The 15987-nt window shown below is 45.7% G+C and overlaps 2 protein-coding genes across 9 annotated transcripts in view; one reads left to right on the top strand and one right to left on the bottom strand.

Moving 5' to 3' along the window:
- The window catches only part of CKAP5 (cytoskeleton associated protein 5), a 54872-nt gene extending 51306 nt beyond the window's left edge, over positions 1-3566 (top strand). For 6 of the 8 annotated variants that reach the window (XM_075152229.1, XM_075152234.1, XM_075152233.1 and 3 more), the window contains one exon: positions 1119-3566. In XM_075152229.1, the coding sequence (XP_075008330.1) occupies positions 1119-1373 (255 nt within the window). In that variant the 3' untranslated portion in view covers positions 1374-3566. The remainder of the gene's footprint in view (positions 1-1118) is intronic. The other 2 variants (XM_075152231.1, XM_075152228.1) reach the window with 2 other exon arrangements.
- A 1379-nt stretch (positions 3567-4945) lies between these two features.
- Positions 4946-14820, bottom strand: F2 (coagulation factor II, thrombin). The gene is made up of 14 exons (XM_075152235.1): positions 14727-14820; positions 13632-13795; positions 12622-12646; positions 12364-12414; positions 11771-11876; positions 11560-11690; positions 9682-9978; positions 9212-9325; positions 8798-8924; positions 8130-8297; positions 7617-7790; positions 7272-7450; positions 5626-5696; positions 4946-5233 (listed from the first exon to the last, which is right to left on the bottom strand). The coding sequence occupies exons 1-14, from the start codon at positions 14803-14805 to the stop codon at positions 5096-5098; spliced, it is 1824 nt and encodes a 607-aa protein (XP_075008336.1). The 5' UTR covers positions 14806-14820; the 3' UTR covers positions 4946-5095.
- Between the last annotated feature and the right edge of the window lie 1167 nt (positions 14821-15987).

Here is a 15987-nt window from a genome sequence, read left to right as displayed (position 1 = left end):
AGAATTGATGGTATTTCATTACACTGCATGTCCTGGCTGTTTACTGCATGTCACCATGCCAAGTATAAATGGCTTTAAACTCATTACTGGCCAAGCAGGCTTATGTCTCAGTCCACTCTGTTTGCAGCACTGGTGTACATGCAGGCTGTTTCTACAGCCCTGTAGTTTGATATCTTCCCTTGCCACGTAGTTGAGTCTCAGAAAGGTTCAAATAACTTAACTGCTGTTCTCTAAAGGTTAACATGTATTGATCTCTGTTTGAGTTGAAGGGTGTGGAAATTCTAGATCTTTCTGCTCCAAAACAACCATAAGAGCTAAATGAAAACTTTGAATGAAGTTTTATATATTTTGGGTGTATGGATACTGAGACACAGAAATGCTGAATGAGCTTAGTACTGGAAACCTGTGGGCCAAAATTTCTAACCGTTTGGTGATGGATGTGTTAGGAATCTAGTGCCAATTACTGAAGTTTGCGCTCGGCCACATGAAAAGTGATGTTCGCTCTAGGAATAGTCATCCAGGCACATCACTGTTTTAACCTTTAACACAAACCTGCATATCAGTGAGGAGGGGAAATGTTTCCTAGATGATAGTAACAAGGTAATTAACGCAGATGGAAGTATCAGTTGGTAAAAGAACACTGAGTTGACATTGTAAGTCTTTGGCAGGGTGGATCTTGCCAATCAATCCAAGTTTCCTCTTCTCATTTCTCCAGAAGACTCATTGGTTGTTGATGCTGCACGTAGGCATGGACTTTCTTCTTGTGGTGGTAGAATTCAGGCTGTTCAAGACTGCAGTAGGCCATCTCAGTAAAACACTGGTCTGCTGTGAATTTTTGATCTTTAAAGACTGTAGTTCCATTGTCAGTCCCTACTGACATCAAGCTAAACATGAACTACTTAAATGATAGCAATTGAGTATTGTAGTTAGCTTTGCGTGGTTCTGCCTTTGATGGCAACTAATTCTATCGCTCCAGGTCATCTGTGTTGTATTGCTCCTTCTCTTTCCTCTGTTTTTTAGTGTTTCCTGTGAAGATGAAAAGCCGTTGATTATGGTTTGTACTTCTTATGTGGCTTTTGCCACTATCTGTCTTAACGCTTCACTTTCCTCCCCCGTAGCAGGAAGACAGACCACCTCTGACGTCTCTGCTCTCTAAACCAGCAGTCCCTACGGTTGCATCCTCTACAGATATGCTTCACAGTAAGCTCTCCCAGCTCCGTGAGTCACGGGAGCAGTACCAACATCTGGACCTGGACTCCAATCAGACTCATTCCTCTGGCATTGGAACTACCCTGGCTTCACCCTCTTCTGCAGCAGCTAATATTGATGACTTGAAAAAAAGATTGGAGAGAATAAAAAGCAGTCGCAAATAGAGATGCGAGAGAGAGCATCACTGTTGCTCGGGCTGTCTTCAGCTTTAGTTTACTAAACTAGAAGTCTTCATAGTTAAATGGCCTCATTTAGGCCTAATGTATACAAACTGGTTTATGTATAATACAGTGGATTTTGGGGGGTTGAGTCATTGTGGCACAAGTATTTGTACATACTCTGCTTCTCAATGAGCATCTCTTTGACAATAGAAGGCTGTCTGTGTATTAGTTTTAGTGTACAGACCTGTAAACAACCATCCTCTTGCTCAGACTAGTTTCTCATAACTTGTTTTTTTATTTGTAAAATTGTCTTTAAGATCTTTTCCTAGTTCTTAACTCTTAGAAGATCTTTAGTGATTTCACTTTTAATTTTGTGAATTCTTCTCCATGTAATCCTTGAACTGTTGATTCTGTATGGACACATGGCATGAAGTAACTAATTTAAGTGTCTTTTGTAAATAAAGTTTGCATTAACTATACCAGCCTCTGTAGGAACAGCAGTGACTGCTGGTTAGAGAAGTCACTCTCTATTCCTGAATGCCAGTGACTGGGCGTCTAGAAAGTGAACTAAGCTTGACATGAACCTTGGGGTTTGGATATGTTATAAGGAAGATGAGTGAGTATATACTTACCTGTGGGTGCAATCCTGAGACTTTGCACTCTTACTTCTATGAGCAGTAGTGCATTTTTCATATAGTTGCTTTTTTTGTTTTGGAATATGTTTCTGTAACTTTGAGAGTAAGTTGAGAATATTTAGTTTGCTGAAATGCTTATTTTAAATTATCTAGTCCTTGTGATGCCTTTACCCAGCTTAAGCATAGTCCCCTCTGTGTACAAATGCTTTCTTTGAGGGAGCCTGCTGCTGTTGATATGGAATAGATTAGCAGTGATGTACAGTCAGTGGACTCATTTATCCTGAACTTACTTGGTTAAGCAGTCTTCCTCTTGCAGTTTTCAAGTGCAGGTAGACCTCGCCATCACATTCTTTTTGCTCTTAAACATCTGATGTCAGCAAACTCTACTATTTTGTATAACTAAGACACCTGGTAGTGCTAGTCTACAAAAGCTGTAGCCACTGCTTTTTTTGAAGCCACTTTTGCAAGAGTGTCTTCTGACTAGCCTTTTTCAGAAGCTACAAGTATGAAGATTAAGACTTAACGCTGTGTAGCCTTTCTAACCCTTTCATCTCTAGGGAGGTGATGTGTTTTCACCTTACTACTGCACTTCCATGTGAGAGCTGGTTGTGAAACATAAATTGCACATCTGTTCCATAGCTAGAACAGAGTTATTGAAGAGTTGGACAGGCAGGCTTGAAACAGCACGCTTCTGCTCTAGATTTTAATTTGTTCCGCGTAACTGCTGCTTTTGTTGTTTGCTCTGTGGACCAGCAGTCTCTGCATTAGGGCTGTTACTGAAACTATCTTGCCTGATTACAGTAAAAATGTGGCTTTAAATTAGTACCTGTACAACAGATCTATGCCAGAGCTTCTGCAAATGGCTGAAATCTTCCTTTTACAGGACCCCTAGGCTGGGGTTGCAGTTGACATAATACTGCTTGGTGCTTTGTACACTGTGATAGCAGGTGACTTGCGAGTGTTCTCCATCCTGTGTTAATTGACATGATGCCATTTATTGCTCCACCACCTCGATTTAGTAGTCGCAGTCTCCCCTCCTAACCTGAAGTGGGCATGCACTTTCTTGTGGAACAGAGCTGTATGAGAAGTGGAGGTTTGGCCCTTATTGGTAAGTGCTGAGGTTCTGCGCACGTAAACGGGGGCTGTTTGTGAATAGTTTGTGTTGGCTGGCACTAGAGTTACTGCCACTACCTCTCAATTACTAGCTGCTTTTTGAAACTTAATGACATTTAAATTAATCCATATGTTCCTTTACCATGTCCAGCAGACGTTCTGAAGAGCTATTTGTTAATTAGCTCAGGATGTTAAAACAGCAATGCCTGCAAACCTGCATATACGACTATTTTCAATTTGAAGCTGAATTGGAAGTGAAATACAGGAATAATTGAGTAGCAGAAGATATAGTCGCTTACTATGAATGAGTTTTTGCCCTGTGTCTCTGTAGTGTTTGGTTGGACTCGATATCCTGGGAGTTCTGAACTAAAACTTGTGCACATAAATTAATAAAGCCTCATCTTTAGCCCAGACAATATTTAAATAACATTAAACTGAATTTTAAAAATTATTCCTCTGTATTGTTTGTAACAAGTCAGTATTAACAGTAACTTACTCCAGAAACTGCATGGTCCTGGTTCCCCTCTTAGATATGCAATTTCTCACAGATTATTAGATAGCGGTGAAAGGGTGAGGTTAAAATTTAAAAATTAGAAGGGCTGAGTATTTTCAGCATCCAATGCCTGTGGTTATCAATGACTTCAAACAGTCGTGGAACTTGAGCTCTTGAGGTTTCATTCATCAGATGTCTTTGAGACGTTGTATTTATGCTTTCTTTGGGCAGTCAGATTGGGCTGTCTTCAAGTTGGTTCCCAAATGAGCCATCTTCAAGGAGGTGGCCAGACAGTAATTGATCAGTAACTTTGTTTATATCCAACTCCTTTCAGGTAGTTACCTCTACTTTCACTTTTTCAACACAATCACTCTGCTTCTTAACACTCTGTATGAAGCACAACAAAATTTCACTGCTGCCTGTTTCTGTGACTTGATGGCGCTGTGAATGAGGAGTTTAGGGATGTGGTGTCATAGGGAGCATGGACAGTTTCCAAATCTCGTGATTACTTTAAGAGAAAATTGGTCTGAACAAATTGGCTAGTCAAGACTACGTGTTTACTGCTGTACTGCTGGGTCCTCAGTGGTCCACAAATGCTGCTAAAGAGGAGTTTATGAAAGAACTGAGCTGCTTTTGGGAGTGATCCCTCAACAGGCTTTGTAAGACAACCAAACAGGAATAGTGCAGGATGCTTCCATTGGAGGCCCTTTTGACAATGACTGTGTGTGAATTGCTTGCTTCTGAATCTCGTTATGCAGGTGGAAAATACACTTTGAGGACCCAGCACCACCTGCCGTGTAGAAAGTTACTGCCATAGAGTAATGGAAGTGCCACGTAATGTATTCAAGCCCCTATTCCTCTGTAGGATGAATTGCATACAGCTGGCATCTGTAACTTAAGATGCTAACCTTGCGAACGGTGATGCTGGTATTTGTCGTCTGCTATTGTAGCTGAGAACAACGTCTGTCTTCTCAAAACAGGTTATAGTTGCTTTACTTTTGACATTGGTATTGGTGTTTTGTGTAATGCCACAATTCCTGGAGGGTGATTACCTCCAGTACATTCTTGGTTGGATTTCTAGAACAGAAAATGAGTTGACTTGAAGGGAGGAAATGGACAGTGCCTGAGGGTGCAATCGTACTTAACTGTGACTGACTTAAGGCCATCATCTGAGGTCTAAAATCTGTTGGTGATTATAGCTGATAGCAGGGAGGAGAATTTGTTTGAAGCACAACAGGTAATTAGCAGTACAACTAGTGCCATTCTGTTCATACTCCTGGCTACTGTACAGGATTCAAGTGCAACTAAACTCAGCATGAACAAAAGGAAGAACATGGGTTTCAGAACTTTTATTTTCAAGGGAGAATACTTTGTTTTGTTGAGTTGTAAGGATTTAACTGTCTTACTTCATAATCTTCTATGCTTATGTTTTTAAGAAGTGGAGCATTGTAGCAAAACTGAGAGCAAGCAAGGTAAACGCTTCTCTATCGTGTTTCGATGACTTTTCGCATCCATTTTTTCATGCGGAATACATGGGTATAAAATCCATATTTGCCGTCTCGGTCACAGCCTTCTCCCCATGAAACTATTCCCACTTGATACCAACGGTTGTTGTCTGGGTTCTAAAGCAAAGAAAAATGGGATTGGCACAAGGAGCAAGAGACTGTCAGATCTAAGCCTTATATGCACCCCAGCCTGTTTAGTGATGGATACTGCTTCGCAATTCAGACTGGCATCTGCTAGATAACGTAGCTTGTTGGGGTAATTTTGTCTCTACTCTCAAACCTCTAAGTGAGAATTGGCCATCACTTGTGCGTTCTGCAGCTGATCTCTCTATGTGCTGAGAACTCGGTACAGAAATGGGGCTGGATGGCTGCAGGGTTCATCTCAGTCGCTCAGCTTGAGCGTGAGATGGGTTTGCTTCAGCAGAGATGGTCTCCATCTCTGCTGCTCTTTTTTAGACTATGGTGAAAGTTCAGCATAGCACAAACCCAGCTCCACTTGCTGAACATACCTTCATTACAAAAGGTCCCCCGCTGTCCCCTTCACAGGCATCTCCTCTCTTTGTCTCTTCAGGAGCGTAACCTACAGGCAAGAAGAAAGTCGGACGTTTGACTGTAGGGGGAGTGGCTGGTGTTGGCCATCTTTTCCTTGAAGTATTGCTGCATAAGTTTTCTGAGAGCCATGAGATTGCTTACTGCTTCTGCCAACTATTGGACTTAAATTTAGAAAACTGCTTTGGTTTTTATATTATATGTAAAACAGCTAACTCTGCTTCTGTCTTTGTAACATTCCTGAATCCACCATATTCTTCCACCCTCTGCGCTCTCATTCCTGTTTTCTTCCATCAGAATTGCTGTTAGTGTCAGCTGCCACTGTGTCCAACAGCTGTAGCTTGAGCTACCGTGCCTTTCTCTTGTCTCAGAAACTTCTGTGTGTGTAATATTCCAGGTACCCTATTCTTTCATTCTATTTACTATGGAGACACATCGCCGTCCTCACTTTCACCTTCCTGTCGTTCTGCAGGCTCTGCTCTTTCTCTCCCCCAACTGACTGTCTTCCTGCAGTCTCGCTATGAAGAGGAAAGGGATTTCACTTTAATTCCTGATGAACTAGACAGTATCTTTGCATTTTCCCATCACCCTTGTCTCTCCTTTTCTGCTGTATGTCTGCATCTCAGCTATTTTTCAAGAATGTTGTCTAGAAAAAGAAACCATAAGAATGCTGTATTGTCAGTATACTCATGAAATTGGCTTCCATCCTAACTCAAGCAATCGTATGTGTTATTAGATGCAAGCAGCACAAACTCAGTCAAAAATCATTGGAGGTTTGCTTGCAGGAACTGAACAAGTCTGCACAAATGAAGAATACAGCAGAAAGTATTAAACCGGTACAGAAATCTATAGTCTCTTTGTATCTTGAATTCTGTGTTCACGTCTATTCTCTCTCAAAAAGGGTATAGTGCCAGAAGAGATTTAGGAAGGTACAACAAGGATTATCAGAAGTACAGAATGCCTTCTGTATCAGGAAGATTAAAGAAATGCTTCTCAGCTCGGAAGAGAAAATGACAGAGCTGTAAAGGGTCCCTAAAATAGCATATGACACGGAGAAGAAATATTTTTTCTTAAGTTATGAGTATAGATGTGTACGTCTTCAAATTTGTTAGACAGGAAATTTAACAGAACATGAGGAATTACATTTTTCACACATGCCTAACTAATCTGTGGAGCCTGTTGCCACAGAAGTTGTGGGTGTAAGTATGAATAGGCTCCAAAAGGTTGAGACAAGCTAGTAGAGAAGAAAGGGTTATTTGGCTACTGCGTAGGATAACTGGTGTGCAGCCTTTAATTTAGGAAGTCACTGAACTGTTCCATATACTGGTGAAAAGATAATTTTACATGTTGCTGATATCTAGCAGAGTGGTGCCATTAGGCTAGTTAGCCCGACGTAGCATGGTGCTACAAACTTTATTCATAGCTTTAAGTTCCCCAGCCTTCATGTTTTCTGAGAGCTGAAGAAGTTCTTATCGTAGGAAAATTATTCTTTATGGAGGGCATTTACAAATTTACCAGAACGTGACCTTGCAGCGTGAGCCCTACCAGGAGCTCAGAGGCCTTGTCTTCCATGGCAAGTTGGCCTTGTGTCTCCGGTGCTACTTACCTGCGCAGAACATATTGTCGGTGACTTTAACTTTGGTGGATGCCTTACAGGTATCTTGATCTACAATGGGCACGTTGACCTGTTGCAGAACTGTGGGGAGGTTGCTTGGGCTAGTGGCCCATGTTTCTTTCAAGTTTCCCCAACCAGTTACTCGTCCTTTGTAACCTGCCAGCATCAGCCTGTGGAAGGAAGCACGATTATAATCAAATGTATTGTAACAGCGTTCTCCTGTCTGGTTCCCTTGCTGCAAATAGCCTAAGTAAGGCTATTTTTCTGACTTTTTTTTGAAGGCCCAAAGGAGGCTTTTTAGCCTGCATTTTTAGGACCGTGGGATAGCCTCCTCACCTCCGCACGACCTCTTTGGTAGGCAGGCAGACAGGATGGATGTAGTCACTGAAGATGATGGGTCTCTTCAAGTGCATGAGTGCAATGTCTCGATCCATGTTGTCTTTCCAGTTGTACTTGGGATGGATGATGATTTTATCCAACAGAGCAATTTTCTCTTTATTCTTTTCATATCTGAAATAGTCATGAAGGAAAGAACTCGCTGTACAGTAGCAACTGAGAGTCTTCTGGCGTTCATGATACTCTCAGGTGCTGTGTAACCTCTGAGACAATAGTCTCTCTTTGCAATGGAGCGCCCCTTTAGACTTTCCATGCTTCTGCCCTCCCTTTCACTTTAACCTTTAGGATCATCAGCAAGAGCAGCAAATGACAACTCCGTTAGATCCCATTATCGAGAGGCATGTGACATTGGCTATACATGTGTCCTTGGATACTGAATGATAGCCCAACCTCATTGTATCTCATCACTCCAAGAGGAAGGCTATTTCACTCTCACTTCATCCAGGCTCTTACTTTGCCCTTATGTGCTTGCCAATCCGCACCAAGATGTCATTTGTAGTTAAGTTCTTGTCCCACGGTGGATAATAAAGACAATGAGCAGCAGTCAAGATCCAGCTGTCACTGATGAGGCTGGCACCACACAGCAGCTCTTGAGGACTCTTTTTGTAGAGCATCACCTGCCTGAGAGACAAGGAGGGAGGAAGACTTAGCAGGACTAACGGCGTGGCTGGCTGAATCTGTCTTGGTGTCGTGTAGAAAGAGCTGAATTTGCAGTGAGCAGGGAGGAGCGTTGCGCTATACTGACGAAGACAACTGCATAGGTGGCTCTCTAGCAAAAGTCTTCCCTGGGCATGTATATTCTGTTTAGTAGGCCATTTACCCTATTTCCTTCACCTGGAGAGGTTTCTCATCCTCTCTGCTCCAGCAAAGCTGGAAAGAGGAAGAGACAAAGATGAAACACATCGGCACTCTTGCTTTCCCAGATGGTTGCGTACTCAGCTCAAGAGGGGAGTTTCCAGCTATTTTAGTACGGCCCTGTCAACCGCTTGGAGAAGCTTTGGTTGAAGCCATAATGCCCTTGTGCTGCCTGAGATGGGACAGCCCTTTTATTTTCCCCTGCTTGAACTGAAGAGAAGAGAGAGACAATTCCCCGTGAAGGACTATGCAAAGATAACGCTTACCAGGGGGAACTGCCAACTTCTGCATCGTCCCCACACACAATTCTGCTGCTTGCGTAGGACTCCAGCAGCTCCTTCTCACCTTTGTCCGTTACCTTTTTCTTCTCAAATAAAGGACGAGTGCCGCAGTCTGAAAAAACAGGCGATCTGGCTTTGTTACTCTACCTGATTCACAGTGGAGAAATGTTGTCTGCAGTCAGCATGCTAAGCTGGAAGAACCTAGGAAGGAAATGCCTACTAGCTCCATGATCGTAACCGGAGATTGACTTCTGAGGGTCCTTCAAGGAATTTAAATATCTCCCCCCACTTTTGACAGCATTTAGCAAGCTGGTGTTTCTGAGGAACAGTGAGTGCCCTGTGGGAAGAATCTGTCGCCTTTCTACAAACTGTGATGCCGTATCTGGAGTTTTTGCTCACCTGCTTCACCTGAACCAAAAGTTTTGTCATCAAAGAAGGTTTTGAACTCTTGAGAAAGGGTACTACGTCCTGATATTCCCTCCAACTGTTCGTTCCCATCCTCTAGCGAGCTGTCTGAGAGAGACAGAAAGACAAACATGGTAAAAGGCCTAGCTGCAGTTTCCGTAATTATCAGCAATGTTCATTTCCGCACACAGTGGGTCTGATGAAGGAATGATGTTTTAAAACCACTGCTCTTTTTAATGCTCCTTGTCCACCATTGTGAACTTTCGGGGAGAAGAGAACACCTGAGAGACGTAACAGCTCTATACATGTATGGCAGGTTAGTACATGTGATATTTGGACAAAGAGGACTTCCACGTACATGGTGCACGTGTCCATGCCTCCCAGGCCAACCTTTTGTTTGCATGCTGCTTTTGTTTGCCACTGCCTCGCAAGTGTGCCTACCCAAACCAATGCAGGCTTCTCACCACAGTAGTGCAGATCACAATATTCAAAGTTGGGTGGTTCATCTGTGACACACCAGACACCCTCATCGTCTCCGTCGGGATTTCGACAGTAATTCTCCAGCAGCTTCACCTCTGGGTCGATGTGTTTTCCATGGAGCACCTCTTTGGCTTTCTCAGAGTTCCATGGCAGGCACTTAGCTCCAGACACAGTGACCGAGAGGGTCCCGGTGTAAAGCATGCCTTTCTCTTCTTCACAGGGCTCCACTGGGGCTGGTGGTGGGACCCGTGGAGTAAATTCAACTGTCGTCCTTTCTTGACCTGGAAAGAGAAGGAGATGTGATTTAAGCCATAGCTTTCACTCAGAAGTACTGTTAGCAAATAGCACCGGAGCCCCTTTACTAAAGCCCAGAGTTCCATGGGGCATCCCATTATGTTTGGGGGTTCCCACCGTGCTCCCATGCATGTGGTGGCCCTCTACAATATTGCAGTGCCAGAGGTGGTTCTTTCAAGAGGAGATAAGGTGAGGCTGGCACTACTCATCACACTCCTCTGCCACTAAGATGTGAGGGACAATATTGTGTTCCTTTCTGGGGTATCTTTGAGAACCAGCCCAAGGGATGGGTAGGTGCCTTGGGCATCATAACGTGCTGCATTAGAGCCTCCAATCCCTTTCCTCAAATGTGTATCTAGACCATATTTGGGGGAGCCTTTTACCGTTATATGCTACTAAAATAGCAAATTTAACTTTTGCCAATGTTTCTATATCTAATGATAAGAGAAAAATCTTCCTGCCAGACTTTCCACACTTTTTCTTGCAAGCGTCCTAATGGCTGCAAGCTTTAAGCAGCATTTCCCGAGTGAGTGGGCACCAGATAATCTGTTCTGCGGCAGTTGCTTGGCCTCAAGCTGCCTTCTCCTTGTGCACTGGGGGAATCCTCATGCGAAGAGAGACCCTCTCTTTGACTACTCGCCCCGGGGCACAACAGCCACCGAGCAAGTAGCATTCACTGCTGCTTCTGAGGCTGCTTCTGTGTGAGATTGACTCATGCCAACATGATTGCAAAGGAACTGTGCACAAAAACTGATATCTGATCACCCCAAAGCAGAGCGGTATCTCTTTCCAGTTTGCCGTACTGCAGATCAGGGCAATGGTAATGATTTTTAAAACTTGAGAACACCCCTTGGTCAAAATGGTTGCTGGCCTCTCTGACTTTCACTTATAAGAGTCGTTGTCTCTAGTCTCTGCTTTTGGAAGAGAAACTTCTGCTGTGAGAAGGTTCTCTGCTTTCTACCAGTTCTTCTGAGATGGAAGCCAAGCCCCAGGAGAGACAGCTCTGTATTGTGGAGAAGAAGTGGGAAGGTTAAGTGTAGGGGGGTGGTTCTCCATCCTGTCAAGTGCAATGATGAGAGAAGGGCATCTTCTCTTTTCTTAAGATTGTGGGTATTAAACTGCACCCCTCCATACGAGTTAACGTTAAGGCAGGCAGTCAAGCACAAGCTGTAGTGGTTTTGTCCTAAAGGTGAGAGTTTAGACAAAAAAAACCAGTATGACTCATTGCTGCCACAAATTAGAGGTAGCTGAGCCAGGATTTTGGGGTGCTCCCGACAGACAAAACTGTAGTAGATTCCAGGGCACTGCTGACACAAGATTTAATTTCGATCTAGATCAGTGTAGTCTAGAGAAAACAACACATGGGAGGAATTTAGCCAAGGTAGATGTATGGGCAACTCAGTGACTTTTCCTCCTCAGCTCCTTTACCCTTTAAGACGCAGCTCCTCTACTCCGACTGACCTCTGTTCACGTAAGATCCTCCCTCTAACCCTCTCCCGTTCCTTGACACGTTCAGTATCAGTCTCGGTGCAGCGTTCCCTGCCGGTGAAGGGTTTGCTGAGGCTTACCGCATACTGGGATGGGACACTCCTCCCGTTCCACCGTTGGGTCTCGGGTGTAGCACCATGGGCCTTCTGAGTTGTTGTCTGGGTTCCTGCAGTAGTTCTCAATGAGGTTTGGATAAATGGTGGCATTAAATCTGCGAGAAAAAAGCTGGTTAGGTTAGAAAGGAAGGACGCCCTGGAGAACCCTTTAGGGGTGCGCGGGAGATGAACTTACTTAGGTATATGTGGATATTTGCTTGTCCACACTTGACATTCAATCCCTGATTTGGTGTAGCTAATTGTCCCCCGATAGTTCTGGCCCAGATCAAGAGAGCAGTTACCTGTCAAAATCCCGACGTGGTGTAAGCCAGGGCCAGGAGAAACGGACGTTGCATTTTTCAAGGTCAGAGGTACCATCCCACAAATCCCTTTAACTTTTGCTGCATGTATGAACCTGCACAAGCCCAGGCATTCCCTGCATGGGGTGGGAAGAGCACACAGCTTAAGCTCTCTCTGCCTCATCGCCCCGAGGCTTTGCTTTGGCTGTAGGCGCAGGTCAGAGCCCTTCTGAGAGGCCGGGCTTGGGGACGCCTGACTGTGTCACGGGGAGAAGGATATCCACCCCACGCGGTTTCAATGGGGGAGTTAGGCTGTTTGTGGAATGGTTAGTGGGGCAATAAAGAGGAAGAAAGGAATTTCAGACTGCCCTCCTGCTATTTTTCTTTCAGATGGCTTCACCACCTTTAGATGATTTTTTTTTTTTTCCTTACAAAGCAAGTTCCTGGCGCTCACTGTATCTGGAGATTGAGGTCAACATGAATTTCTTACCTTCTAGACAAGCATCCAGAACTGTCCTGGACTTTCTCAGGCCCTGACATACTAGCAAAATAAGAAGAAAGAAACACATTATATGAAAGGAATCCAAATAAGCATCATAGTTTGAACCAGTTTATCATCTAGGGACAAAACACAAGTACTTTGTCCTGGAAAGTGAGCTCTTGTAAGAGGGTAGGGAGCCATCTCTCCAGGGTGGGACAGTGCATCCTAAGGGATAGCAGAGCACCTGCAGGACTTGAAGTGACTTACCTTGGTATTTTGACCAAAATGCCTCCTGTAAAAAAAAAAAAAAATTAAAAATGTTATATTTAAGAGTAGAGACAAAGAACATCAGACCTTGCTTAGCTGCTGCAATTCAAACCAGTAGGAGAATGCCCCATCACAACAAATGGAACAGGCTAACCTAGCTCTGTTGACATCAACTACTACGGAGTCCAACCAATCTGATATAAAAGCACATTCCCACTCATCAGACTCAGGAATCAAGAGAGTACTGTTGTTTCTAAAAAGACCAAAGATGCTTACAACCTTCATCAACCTGCAGAGGAAGCAGAGCCTGTGCTACAGTGCAGAAGTCCAAGGAGCTGAACCTAGAACTTCTAAAGCCACAGATCACACGTAGGGCTTGCTCAGTGATTTGGATCTACATCTCTGCTGTGCAGCCTAGGGGTGATGGCTTTAGAAATACTCCACAGAGATTGTATCTTGCTGGCTTAGACTCCTAACTGTTCATCTGTTTACTGTTGCGTTCTTGGGTGTGGAATTCAGCACGGATACTGGCCTGGGGGCTAGGAGCAAATCCCAAAAGGATGCAGAACAAATTTAGCAGAGTGAGTGAGTCTGAAAGCCAGAAAAAAGGGACGGGCTGTGTCAAAGCTTCAGCTCAAAGGAGCTTGAGGCACCTGCACTCAGTGTTTGGTTGCTAAGCCAGCTCTTCCGTGAGCGTCTGGGGCTGCGGCAGTTTGAATGTGTGTGGCACCGTGCTGAACTAGTGGAAGTGGATGATGGTTGAGGGAAGACTCTCTCCTTTTCACTTCATGCCTAAAATAGAGAGGGAGCGAAAAGAACCTGAGCTCTGAGCTGCATTCCCCGGAATGGCTCCAGGAGGGAAACTCCCTGAGGAAGCCCGAGCTCTCTTTGGGGCAGATACGCGTCAGCTTCATCTTTGTATCACAGAACTGAGTCTCAGCGCCTCACTGCGTGTGCAACCTGCTGGTCTCTACAGGTTTCTTGGGACCACCCGTGTCCCCTGTACGTACCGTCTGAACGGTGGATTCGAGGGCTTCAAAAGCCTCCTCGTAACTGCATGTCTCCTCCAGGCACTCTCGCTCCAGGTTTCCCTTAAGCATCTCTTCCAGAAATCCCTTGTTGGCACGTCGTGGGCGCTTGAGCAGTGACAGTGCCTCCCCCTTTTCCAGGAAAACTACCGGATCAGAACACTGCCAGTCAAAGGGGTGCTCGCAGCGGGAGGGACCCTTTGTCTCCCCTTGCAGTTTCCAAAAATCACACCCAGCTGACATGATGATCCCACAGCCCAGTCTCCCCCAGTGCAGAGAGGAGAAGCCCTGGCAGGACCCATCAGGTCCCCACCTGATGATCAGAGCAGGCTCTCTAGAACTCATCCGTCAGGGTTGGCATCACTTAGGCAACAGCAGTGACAGGAATCCCCTGCTATCCTCAGCAAAGCTGCTCTGCTCGTCTGCACTTAGGTAGAGTCTTGTTTGCTTGGAGCCTGCTACTGCTCCCTGCCAGCCACTCAGGACCACCGCGATAAGCACAGCTTGGTTCCATCTTCATGTTCAGAGACCTTGATTTGAGACCTGTAGACAGGTCTTCCCCCACACAGCAGTGGGTCGGCGAGGACTTAACCTCATATTAGGAAAAGCTAGATGAAGTAGAGGTTCTGATAAGAGAAAGGGAGCAGTGAGCCGGAAGGCTGCACACTGCGTATGACCTAAAGTTTAGATAAGGGACAGCTGGGGAAGCAACGGAGAATTGCAGCCGCCCAGGTCAACTGAGGAACTCTAGCCCAAAAAGGCCCACAGTTGTGCTACACAAGGTCCTGGGCTGAGCCACATTCCCCTTTCCCACCGTCTCCCCACAAAATCCACCGAGCCGTTGTCACCAGCCATCCCTGCCGGCTGCTGGATGCTGCTGCATCCTCCTGCGCAGGAGAGCCCTACGCTCACTCCACTCTTGGCACCCTTTCACACCCAACTTCAAGCTTTTAGAAGCTTCCCTTGCCTTACCGAGAAAACCTGCCACTGGCTTTACCCCTGGAAAGAAATAACCCCCTCTTTTTTCCTTCTGTCACCCACTGATACTGCCCTTCTCCCTGTGCCGTTGAGTCTTACCTCCGGCATGGCTCAGCGTGAGGTGCAGAAGGCTGGAAAAGAGCAGGCCCCTCAGAACGCTGGTTTTGTCGTGCGCCATGCTGTACAGCCCTGGCTGCAGGGGAAATGCAAAGGGAGCAGAATAAGCGGAGTCACAGCCCCGCTGGGTTAATATTGAACCAGAATGAAGAAACAGGACTCCAGAGGTCGTGGTGTGTCAGGGACAGTGGGACTGAGGTTCCTCTTATCCCTCCTCTCTTGGCATCTCTCCCTCCCTTCAGGGCATCTTCATTTTCTTACTTAATTGGTGGAAGCCAAGCAAAATGTCTCTGGATCCCCAGAGGACTAAAATTAGCATCCCATTTCATAACAGGGAAGACGGCATGAGGAATGAGAGGACAAGCTTGTCCCAGGGCACAGGGAGAACTCGGGCTGGCACGGAGAGGTCTCTGCCAGCTCACAGCCACGCCAGCCGGAGCAGCTCACACCTTCTCCCTCAGTGCCACTCCGTTCCCCTGCAGCTCTTGGCACCATCGCGGCTTCCCCACCGTGCTGGCTCACGTCCCTGCCGCTGACTCTTCTTGGAGGCTGTACTCCAGTAGCCTCGCACGCAGCAAGACTTTGAGAGCTCCTCGGCCGTTCCCAGTCCTTCTCTTTTTAACTGCAAGCCCCCCCTGCTTTTTCCCCTTAGAGTCCGGTTCTCTTTTCTCCCTGCAGTTAAGAGCAAGCTCAGCCTCAGCTATTTTGGCACCAGAACACACAGCTTAAGCCTCCTCCTTCTCCCTCGCCCATGCCAAGGAGCAGAAGGGGTGCCTGCGACAGCCTATGTGGAATTTCCATTTTCCTCCCAGTTAGGTCAGCAATGCCGTTGGCAACGCATACTTCCCACTGCGTTACAATTCCCAGTGGAGTGGAGGAGGATGAAGCAGCATGAAGTTTGGGCTCCCGCTTTTATTCCCAGCCCGGTGGAACATACAAAAGTACATCCAAAAGGAAACAGAAGCTCTGATGAGCAAGGAGTTAGCACGCCCAAAACCAGCCTGGAAAACAAGAGCTTCCAGGAACAGGAAGGCAGGAATAGTCTGGATGTCATGACATCAGCTAATAAGTCAAGAACTGGGCTACCGGAGCTGGGAAAGCTCTTGTGATTCCTACAGCAAGCAGAAAATTGGCACAGTGAGAAACCAGCAGAAAGCAGGGCAGGGTGGGGGTCATCTCAAGAACTGCCGCATGGCACGAAAGTGCCTTCTGCCAGCAGGGAGGATGTTTGGTGCTGTGCCTC

This window comes from Calonectris borealis, chromosome 5 (assembly GCF_964195595.1).
Source record: "Calonectris borealis chromosome 5, bCalBor7.hap1.2, whole genome shotgun sequence".
In the NCBI taxonomy this organism is placed as follows: Eukaryota; Metazoa; Chordata; class Aves; order Procellariiformes; family Procellariidae; genus Calonectris; species Calonectris borealis.
This window is presented reverse-complemented; position numbering and strand designations above follow the sequence as displayed.